General features: G+C 49.9%; 1 protein-coding gene across 1 annotated transcript; it reads left to right on the top strand.

Annotated features, from left to right (window-relative positions):
• The first annotated feature begins 3,996 nt into the window (after positions 1-3,996).
• On the top strand, positions 3,997-9,981 carry LOC138361183 (uncharacterized). Its single transcript, XM_069320619.1, has 4 exons — positions 3,997-4,181; positions 7,055-7,298; positions 7,432-7,890; positions 9,805-9,981. The coding sequence occupies exons 1-4, from the start codon at positions 3,997-3,999 to the stop codon at positions 9,979-9,981; spliced, it is 1,065 nt and encodes a 354-aa protein (XP_069176720.1).
• The last annotated feature ends 1,234 nt before the right edge of the window (positions 9,982-11,215 follow it).

The following is an 11,215-nucleotide window of genomic DNA, read 5'->3' as shown; positions in this document are numbered from 1 at the left end:
TTCAGAGTAGGCTCACCGGTGAAGCTCATGAAGCCAACAACATGCTCGACCTCAGGGAGTGCACCAACTACGATGCTGTAAAGAGAGCTGTGCTCCATTATTTCAAGCTAACGCCTGAATGTTACAGGAAAAGGTTCAGGGAACGTACCCGTTCGCCAGGAAAATATTATTTGGAGACAGCGAGGGACATGGAGAGAAAATTCCTGAAGTGGCTGGAGTCTGAAGGAGTGAAGTCGGCTGAAGATATCAAGAGGCTTATGGTCATGGAGAAGTTTATGTCCGTGCTCTCTCCTGAGATCAGGGTTAGAGTAAAGGAGGCAGACATAAAGGACCTGAGGGCCGCGGCCGACAGAGCTGACATGCTGGATGAAGCCTTGCGACCACGCCAAGAGGGACAGCACCGACCGCCAGTATACTCCGGATATGGGAGAAGTTATAGAAGGACGGACTGATGGATGACAGGAGCGAGTTCTCCCAAGTCCCCCCTCTCGAGTGAAGACAGTAGAGGATCAAAGAGTGCTGTGGAGCCGGTAAAGAAGTCCCAAGCTGAGAGCTCAGGAGCTGTTGCTGCGACGAAAGATCCGACGGATGGTGCGAGGAAGACCCACAGAGCGACGGCCTCTGGAGGCGTTGCCAGGACGAGCGGTGGTGAAAGGTCACCAACGGGGAAGTGCCACTGCTACAATTGTGGGGGATACTGACACTTCTCGCGGGAATGCAAACGCCCTCAGCAGCGGGGGAACGTTGCTTTCGTGAGGGTCGAGGACCGGATGGCCGAGAGGGTGCGGGATGAACCCGTACTGAGTGGGGAAGAAAGAGTTCACCAATTCGTGTGTGAGGGAACCGTAAGGATGAGGGACGCAGACCCCATTCCGGTGAAGATATTGAGAGACACTGGGGCAGATTTTACCCTGGTGAGCAGAACCCTGTTCCCCGAGGGTTACGAGAGTACCAGTGTGGGGGTGGCAAGTGTGACCACTGTGGGAGGCTCAGTGAGGATGCCCCAACACCAGGTGACTCTGAATTCTGGTTTTTGCTGCCAGACCCTAGTGGTGGGGGTCTGTGCATCAATGCCCAAGATGGAGGCACAAGTCATCCATGGAAATGACGCATGTGGAGGATGTTTCCTCCCTAATCTCGTGAAGGGCGAGGACTGTATGGAGCACTATAATGAGGAAGGCGGAGTGTTAGACGCCTGTGGGGACGAGAAGGGAATCGCTGCGGTGGCGTTCCCTGTATGCGCTGTGATTCCGAGGCTGTGCGACGGACACGGAGGGAGTGGATCTGGGTAGGGCTGAAGAGGAGACGTTCGACAGCCTGGGAATCGATCACCTCTTCATGGAACCTGGAGGGCGAAGGCAGCCCGGATGGTGAGTTACAGGTGACCCTCGCCAGTTCTCTAGGGGTAGATCGCACTCGTCTTGGGGAGTTGCAGCAGATAGAGTTCCCAGACTTGATTCATTTGGCCAAACGAGGACGTGTTGGTCCTAAGAGGGCCACTCATTTTTACATACAGGACGGAATGCTGATGAGACAGTGGAGGCCTGTGAGGATGGAGGCCGGAGAAGAATCTCTAGGTACGAGGTACCAGGTAGTGTTGCCGCCCAGTGCAGAGTGGCAGTGTTGGATCTGTCGCACTCTGTGGACTCTGCTGGTCACCTGGGGGTGATCAAGACGCTGCGTAAGATCAGGGATCATTTTTACTGGCCAGGTATGGACGCCGATGTGAGGCGTTATTGTAAGACGTTCTTACCTTGCCAGAGGGCAGGGAAAAGCCAAACCGCGATACCAAAGGCCCCGTTAGTCCCCGTTCTTGCGTTTGGGCCTGCATTCGAGCGTCTGTTGGTCGACGGGTGGGACTGTTGCCACGTACGAAACGAGGAAATACCTACCTGATGCTGATAATGTGCGCGTCGACCAGATTTCCAGAAGCTGTTCCGATGCGGCGTTTGACGTCGAGAGGAGTAGCCAGGCAGCTGCAACGATTTTTCTCTTGGGTGGGAATGCCCAGGGAAATTCAGACGGACTGTGGAAGTGTATTCCAGTCAAGTGGTTCAGACAGACCGTGACAAGTTGGGGAGTGACTCAGATTTGGTCGTCGCCCTACCGACCGCAGTCGCAAGTGGCGATTGAAAGTTTTCACTCCACCTTGAAGACCATTCTGAGAGTGTTCTGCGCATAGCAGGGAGCCGAGTGGGATGAGGCAGTATACCCTGCGTTGTTTGCCATACGTAACGCAGTGGTAGAGTCGTTAGGTTTCTCACCGTTCCAGCTGGTGTATGGACATGAGGTGCGAAGTCCTCTGTCCATGCTGAAGGAACAATGGACACAAGGAGTGACCATGGGGACGGTCAACGAGTATGTTCAGAAGTTCAGGGAGCATCTCACTTTAGCAAAGGAACTAGCAAGAAAACATCTGAAGGAGGAGCAGCATAAGATGTCGGAATGGTATGACAAGAAGGCTACGCCGAGAGAGTTCCAAGTTGGGTCCCAGGTGATGGTACTGCTGCCGGGTAAGAGCCGAGTGACCGAGTCACGATTCGAGGGACCGTACCAGGTGCTACGGCGGTTGGGTCCTGTAACGTATGAAATCGGTAAGCCGGATAGACCCTGGAAGACGCAGGTGTGTCATGTCGACCGCCTGAAGGCTTTCTTCCCTGAGGAAGGAGGAGCCGCCGAGCAGGACGGAACGATGACTCGAAACCCCCAGCAGAAGAGGATTTTGTGCATGCAAGTGGATCAGGAACTTCCAGAAGAGAAAGGAAAGTGGTCCAGGGTGGACGGCACCCGTCTCACCAATTCGGAGAGTTTGGCGAAGGTCGAGGACAAGCTACAACACCTGGAAGGACAGCAAATCGCGGACCTGACGAACCTATTAAGGGAGAATGCCTCTCTTTTTACCGACGTGCCCCGACGACACAAGAGTGTAATGCACGAGGTAGAGGTGAGGGACGCTTGGCCCGTCAAGCAGAGCGCTTATAGGGTCAGCCCAGAGAAGCGAGAGCTGATGAGGAAAGGGGTGGAGTATCTCCTTGAGAACGACCTTGCAGAGCCTAGCAACAGTGAGTGGAGTTCCCCATGCTTGTTAATAAAGAAAAGCGATGGTACATTCGGCTTTTGAACAGACTACAGAAAGGTGAAATCCATCACTGTGGCAGATTCCCACCCCATGCCAAGAGTGAGCGATTGCATCGGCCAGGTGGGCAGTGCAAGATATGTATCCAAGGTCGATCTGCTCAAGGGGTACTACCAGATCTCATTGACTCCCGAGGCCAGGAAGATATCAGCTTTCGTAACACCAAACGGGCTGTACCAATACAAGGTGTTACCCTACGGAATGAAAAACAGCGGCAGTTGTTTCCAGCATATGATGAATGAGTTGCTAAGGGGGGCCGAAGGCTGCACAGTAAACATCGATGACATCGTCGTGTACGCCGACGATTGAAAGACACATCTGGAAAGACTGAAAGAATTGTTCAGGAGGCTAGAGGATGCTAACTTAACCGTGAACCTAGCCAAGAGCGAGTTTGGGAAGGCCCACTTAGAGTACCTAGGCTTCGTCATCGGCCAAGGAGAAGTAACCCCTGTAGATCACAAAGTGTCAGCCATTAGGGATTACCCAGTACCCAGGATGCGAAAGGAGTTGTTGAGGTATCTTGGGATGATAGGATACTACCATGGGTTCTGCAAGAACTTATTCACGGTAGCGTATCCCCTGACCGAGCTACTCTCCAAGAATGTGCAATGGAAATGGGGAGAGGACTGCCCTGAGTCTTTTGAGAAGACGAAGAAACTGTTGACGGAGGCCCCAGTATTAATATCCCCAGATTTCTCAGCCAGATTCATCCTGTACCTGGATGCCAGCGACGTTGGGATAGGGGCCATGTTGGCCCAAGAGAGGAAAGAGGTACATAGGCCGGTAGCTTTCTACTCCAAGAAATTTGTGAAGTACCAGCGTGCCTATAGTACCGTCGAGAAGGAGGCTTTCCTCTAGTAATGGCCCTGAAGCACTTCGACGTGTACGTGGGAGGAGGGGGCGAGACCTCTTCTTGTGTTTACAGATCACAACCCTCTGACCTTTTTGTACAAGATGAGGAACTCCAACCAACGACTGATGAGGTGGGCGGGGTACAACTGTCAAATCTGACAGGACCAACCTTCGCACATCCATCCACCATGACGTGTGGATGGGAGTGCGCAGGAGGGAGTACTGGCTGGATATCAAGCACATCAGAGGGAAGGACAACGTGGTTGCGGATGCCCTGTCCCGTGTACACTAACCAGATATGACTCTTATTTTAAGGGGAGGGGTATGTGATTTTGTTCCCCTCCTTATATTTCTCCCACGCCTGCTGTAAGAGTCATATCCACTTTACCCGAGCGTTCTCTACGTCGTGGGCATCAGTTTTATATATGTGGGAGAGTGTAGGGTTCTCGCGTTGGCGAGAAATTCTTAAAAGAAAAGTATTTTGGCCTGTGGTATAGGCCCTTTAGGACGCCAATATGGCGCTGGCCCCTCCGTTTTGCCGCCAAAACTGTGTGACGTCAGTGGCACCAGATTGGTCACTGACAGTGACGTGACACAGGGGGCCAATGAAAACCGCCCCTGGCAAGTATGACATCATGAAGGAAGGGAGGTCCGGTCATCGCGCCATGGTGGCGCTACCAGTCTGACACGACACGTCATGGTGGATGGATGTGCGAAGGTTGGTCCTGTCAGATTTGACATTTGTACCCCGCTCCCGTGGATTTTACGCGTCACCCGTAGTCTGCAAGTACGCCGAGAGGTCTTCCTTCATTCCATGTGTGGACCGAGGAGGGAATTGACGGAATATTGAGCATCAAGTGCTCCAGGGTCGGGTGCTGTGCAGAGTGAAGTCTAGACAGTGACGTCAGGGACGTCTGATAGCTTCACAGTGACGACGTAGCGGCCGGGCCAATCCACCGGGAAGCAGTGAAAGAAAAAACTAATTGGGAATCAGGACGACTGCAGCCAAGAAGTAGGTTGGCAGCCGTAGTTGTGAGGAGAAGTCGACGGCCGGGAGACCGACTCCAACCCTGCAAGATGTTGTGGAGGAGAACGAACTTGCGGAGGACAGAGCACGGTGACGACGCGTTTATTTTGGGACGTTGATTGGGTTCCTGGAGAATGCATCACTGTGTGTGTGGGAGCATTCCCTACAACGAGGCGAGAGCCGGGACCAGGAGCTACAATTCAACTCTCACCGGAGGGTGAGTCCACATCAGTGAGGTGGAAGTAAGTGATTCTAGTTTCCCTCCCAATTCCCCTTTAGTCAGCTATATATTTAGCCAGAGTATCTTTCATGTCGTGAGCAAGGCTCACCTATGTCTATGTCACAGTAGTGCAGAGTGAGGCTGTACAGAGCTCTCACGATATTTATATACGTGATGTGTGCAGGCACTTGGAATTATTGAAGAATTTATTGTGTCGTTGATGATTTCTTTCATGTGACATTAATATGATAACTTATGCCAGAGAATATATATATAAGTGTACCAGTTATTGGTGTTAGGCTGTGTGCCCAGTATTTATCTTATTATTATTGATATTGATGAATTTATCTCTGTATATGTATATGTTGGTGTGATGAATAACATTTCCATGTGTGCAGTGATTAATTGTGTTACTGCCTTCGAGAGGAATTACTGAATCCAAGGACAGTATCGTGGTTAATTGCATTCTTTGTAATTATTGTGAAGTACAGTGTATCACGTCATTATAGTGAAATATTATGTTAATTGCTGTAGAAATGAGTTATTGAACTTGAGATCAGTGTGGTGATTCATTGCATTCTATTGCCATTATAGAAATATTGTGTTGATGACAAATATAGTGATTCCTGCGAATTTAAAGAAACAAAGCGCATAACGCCATGAAACCAAGTACAGGAGCATTCTCACGGTGAGCGGGGGGGGGGGGGCGCTCAGCTGATTATGACATTGAAGGCAGTGGGGAGAGTGTTATCCTATAGGTGAGCCCCAGTTTTATGAAGAGAGAGTGACTTTCTGCATTGTACTTGATGTTTAGTTGTTGATATGGATATAACACCTTGAAGTTTTAACTAAAATACAAAATACCTTTGCGTTTATATTATTCCTCCATATATCTTGTGGCTATAGAACAGTTCCAAAGAGTGAGAGTATTAGAGACATAACCTGCCTGAGAGCAGACTTAATAAGTGCGCTCTGCCATTAGTACCACAATTCCACAATACCACTGACGTGTTACTGGTCACGTGAAATACCAGTTGGCGACCTTGCAGTTAGTAGTGGAGCCCTTGTCGGGGCGTGCACACAGTTGGGAGAGCAAACTGTGTTTCCACTCATTCTTTGGCTATAAGGCTGGCTGGGGATCGACTGGGATACTCTCCTGGCGAACAGTGGCGCCGCAAGGATTAAGTGAAGACCCGCAGGGCTACGGTGAGTAACAGTTATCGCTAATACTACTGGGTTGTGTCCTTGGAGAGAGAGAGAGACACCCTGAAGTTGGCGACCGTTGACAGGATAAAGTACTAGAATATTTTGTATACTATTACTTACTTCTCACGTTCCCCGACAATATACATATAAATATATATATATATATATATATATATATATATATATATATATATATATATATATATATATATATATATATATATATATATATTTATATATATATATATATATATATATATATATATATATATATATATATATATATACATATATATATATATATATATATATATATATATATATATATTTTTATATATATATATATATATATATATATATATATATATATATATATATATATATATATATATATATATATACATATATATATATATATATATATATATATATATATACATATATATATTTATACATATATATATATATATTTATATATTTATATATATATATATATATATATATATATGTATATATATATATATATATATATATATATATATATATATATATATATATATATATATATATATATATATATATATATATTTCTGCGCTCTTCCCAGCTGCGCAGGGAAGAGCGAGAAGCAGAGGCACAGCTGCGCAGGGAAGAACGAGAGGCCGTAGCACAGCTGAAGCGTGAAGAAGCAGAAGCACAGCAGAAGTGTGAGGAACGAGAGGCACAGCTGAAGCGGGAAGAACAAGAGCGAGAGGCACAGCTGAGACGGGAAGAGCATGAGCATGAGGCACAGCTGAGACGGGAGGAGCGCGAGCTAGAAGCTAAGCTGAAACAGCAAGAGGTTGAAGCTAACAAAGAGGTTGAGCTGAAGCGAGCTGAACTAGGGCTAACCCCACCTGCCTCGCCACAGCTAAAAAAAACGCCGAGTGAGAGAGTGAGATTTGCCGGTCTTTGTACCAAACGAAGCTGAAGGTTTCTTTGAAAACTTCGAGAGGGTCGCTACATGGAAGAAGTGGCTGAGAGCAAAGTGGGTGGAGCTGGTTCAGGGTAGGCTCACCGGAGAAGCTCGTGAAGCCTACAACATGCTCGACCTCAGGAAGAGCACCAACTACGATGCTGTGAAGAGAGCTGTTCTCCACTCTTTCAAGCTAACGCCGGAATGTTACAGGAAAAGGTTCAGGGAATGTACCCGTTCGCCAGGAAAATCTTATCCAGAGACGGCGAGGGACATGGAGAGAAAGTTCCTGAAGTGGCTGGAATCCGAAGGAGCGAAGTCGGCCGAAGATGTCAAGAGGCTGATGGTCATGGAGAAGTTTATGTCCGTGCTCTCTCCTGAGATCAGGGTTAGAGTAAAGGAGGCGGGCATAAAGGACTTGAGAGCCGCTGCCGACAGAGCTGACATGCTGGAAGAAGCCTTACGACCACGCCGAGAGGGACAGCACCGACCGCCAGTATACTCCGGATATGGGAGAAGTTATAGAAGGACGGACGGGTGGGGAGCGAGTTCTCCCAAGTCCCACCTCTCGAGTGGAGACAGTAGAGGATCAAAGAGTGCTGTGGAGCCGGTAAAGAAGTCCCAAGCTGAGAGTTCAGGAGCTGTTGCTGCAACGAAGGAGACGACGGAAGGCGCGAGGAAGACCCACGGAGCGACGGCCTCTGGAGGCATTGCCAGGGCGAGCGGTGGTGGAAGGTCACCGCCGGGGAAGTTCCACTGCTACAATTGTGGGGAATTCGGACACTTCTCACGGGAATGCAAACGCCCTAAGCAGCGGGGGAACGTTGCGTTTGTGAGGGTCGTGGACCAGATGGCCGAGAGGGTGCGGGATGAACCCGTACTATGTGGGGAGAAAAGAGTTCACCCATTTGTGTGTGAAGGAACCGTAAGGATGGGGGACCCACACCCCATTCCGGTGAAGATATTGAGAGACACTGTGGCAGATTTTACCTTGGCGAGCCAAACCCTGTTCCCCGAGGGTTACGAGAGTACCAGTGTGGGGGTGGCAAGTGTGACCACTGTGGGAGGCTCAGTGAGGATGCCCCTACACCAGGTGACTCTGAATTCTGATTATGGCTGCCAGACCCTAGTGGTGGGGGTCTGTGCATCAATGCCCAAGATGGAGGCACAAATCATCCATGGAAATGACGCATGTGGAGGATGTGCCCTCCCTTACATCGGGAAGGGTGAGGAGTGCTTGGAGCACTATAAGGAGAAAGGCGGAGTGTTAGACGCCTGTGGGGATGAGAAGGTAATCGCCGCGGTGGCGTTCCCTGTATGCGCTGTGATTCCGAGGCGGTGCGATGGACACGGAGGGACTGGATCTGATTGAGCTGAAGAGGAGATGTCCGACAGCCTGGGAATCGATCACCTCTTCATGGAACCCGGAGAACGAGTGGAGGGCGAAGGCAGCGCGGATGGTGAGCTACAGGTGACTCTCGCCAGTTCTCTTGTGCTGGACCGCACTCGTCTTGGAGAGTTGCAGCAGGTAGAGTTCCCCAAATTGATTCATGAGGCCAAAGAGGACCTGTTGGTCCTGAGAGGGCCACTCATTTTTACATACAGGACGGAATGCTGATGAAACAGTGGAGGCCTGTGAGGATGGAGGCCGGAGAAGAATCTCTAGGTACGAGGCACCAGGTAGTGTTGCCGGCCCAGTGCAGAGCGGCAGTGTTTTATCTGTCGCACTCTGTGGACTCTGCAGGTCACCAGGGGGGTGACCAAGACGCTGCGTAAGATCAGGGATCATTTCTACTGGCAAGGTATGGACGCCGATGTGAGGCGTTATTGTAAGACGTGCTTACCTTGCCAGAGGGCAGGGAAGAGTCAACCCGTGGTACCAAAGGCCCCGTTAGTCCCTGTTCCTGCGTTTGGGCCTGCATTTGAGCGTCTGTTGGTCGACGAGGTGGGACCGTTGCCTCAGACGAAACGAGGAAATACCTACCTGATGACAATGATGTGCACGTCGACAAGATTTCCGGAAGCTGTCCCGATGCGGCGTTTGACGTCGAGAGGAGTAGCCGGGCAGCTGCAACGATTTTACTCTTGGGTGGGAATGCCCAGGGAAATTCAGATGGACTGTGGAAGTATATTCCTGTCCAAATGGTTCAGACAGACGGTGACAAGTTGGGGAGTGACTCAGATTCGGTCGTCGCCCTACCGACCGCAGTCGCAAGGGGCGATCGAAAGGTTTCACTCCACCTTGAAGACCGTTCTCAGAGTGTTCTGTGCAGAGCAGGGAGCCGGGTGGGATGAGGCAGTATACCCTCCATTGTTTGCCATACGTAACGCAGTGGTAGAGTCGTTAGGTTTTTCACCATTCCAGCTGGTGTATTGACATGAGGTGCGAAGTCCTCTGTCCATGCTGAAGGAGCAATGGACACCCGGAGTGACCGTGGGGACGGTCAACGAGTACGTTCAGAAGTTAAAGGAACGTCTCACTTTAGCAAAGGAACTAGCAGGAAAACAACTGAAGGAGGCGCAGCGTAAGATGTCGGAATGGTATGACAAGAAAGCTACGCCGAGAGAGTTCCAGGTTGGGTCCTAGGTGATGGTATTGCTGCCGGGGAAGAGCCGAGTGACTGTACCAGGTGCTACGGTGGTTGGGTCCTGTAACGTATGAAATTGGTAAGCCGGATAGACCCCACAAGACACAGGTGCGTCATGTCGACTGCCTGAAGCGTTTCTTCCCTGAGTAAGGAGGAGCCGCCGAGCAGGACGGAACGATGACTCGAGACCCCCAGCAGAAGATGATTTTGTGCATGCAAGTGGATCAGGAACTTCCAGAGGAGGAAGGAAAGTGGTCCAGAGCGGACGGCACCCATCTCACCAATTCGGAAAGTTTGGCGAAGATCGAGGACATGCTACAACACATGGAAGAGCAACAGAGCGCAGACCTGACGAACCTATTAAGGGAGAATGCCTTTCTCTTTACCGACGTGCCCCGACGACACAAGAGTGTAACACACGAGTTAGAGATGAGGGACGCCAGGCCCGTCAAGCAGAGCGCTTGTAGGGTAAGCCCAGAGAAGCGAGAGCTGATGAGCAAGGAGGTGCAGTACCTCCTTGAGAACGACCTTGCAGAGCCTAGCAACAGTGAGTGGAGTTCCCCATGCTTGCTAGTGAAGAAAAGCGATGGTACATTCTGCTTTTGTACAGACTACAGAAAGGTGAACTCCATCACTGTGGCAGATTCCCACCCCATGCCAAGTGTGAGCGATTGCATCGACCAGGTGGGCAGTGCAAGATATGTATTCATGGTCGATCTGCTCAAGTGGTACTACCAGATTTCAATGACTCCCGAGGCCAGGAAGATATCAGCTTTCGTAACACCAGACGGGCTGTACCAGTACAAAATGTTGCCCTTCGGAGTGAAAAACAGTGGTAGTTGTTTCCAGTGCATGATGAATGAGTTACTGAGGGGAGCCGAAGGCTGCACGGTATACATCGATGACATCGTAGTGTACGCCGACGATTGGAAGACACACCTGGAGAGACTCAAAGAATTGTTCAGGAGGCTAGAGGATGCTAACTTAACCGTGAACCTAGCCAAGAGCGAGTTTGGGAAGGCCCACTTAGAGTACCTAGGCTTTGTCATCGGCCAAGGAGAAGTGACCCCTGTAGATCACAAAGTGTCAGCCATTAGGGAGTACCCAGTACCCAGGATGCGAAAGGAGTTGTTGAAGTATCTTGGGGATGATAGGATACTACCGTGGTTTCTGCAAGAACTTTTCCACGATAGTGCATCCACTGACCGAACTACTCTCCAAGAATGTACGATG

The sequence above is a fragment of the Procambarus clarkii genome, unplaced genomic scaffold (genome assembly GCF_040958095.1).
Source record: "Procambarus clarkii isolate CNS0578487 unplaced genomic scaffold, FALCON_Pclarkii_2.0 HiC_scaffold_234, whole genome shotgun sequence".
Classification (NCBI taxonomy): Eukaryota; Metazoa; Arthropoda; class Malacostraca; order Decapoda; family Cambaridae; genus Procambarus; species Procambarus clarkii.
The sequence above is the reverse complement of the archived record's forward strand: the minus strand, read 5'-3'. Positions and strand labels throughout refer to the sequence as shown.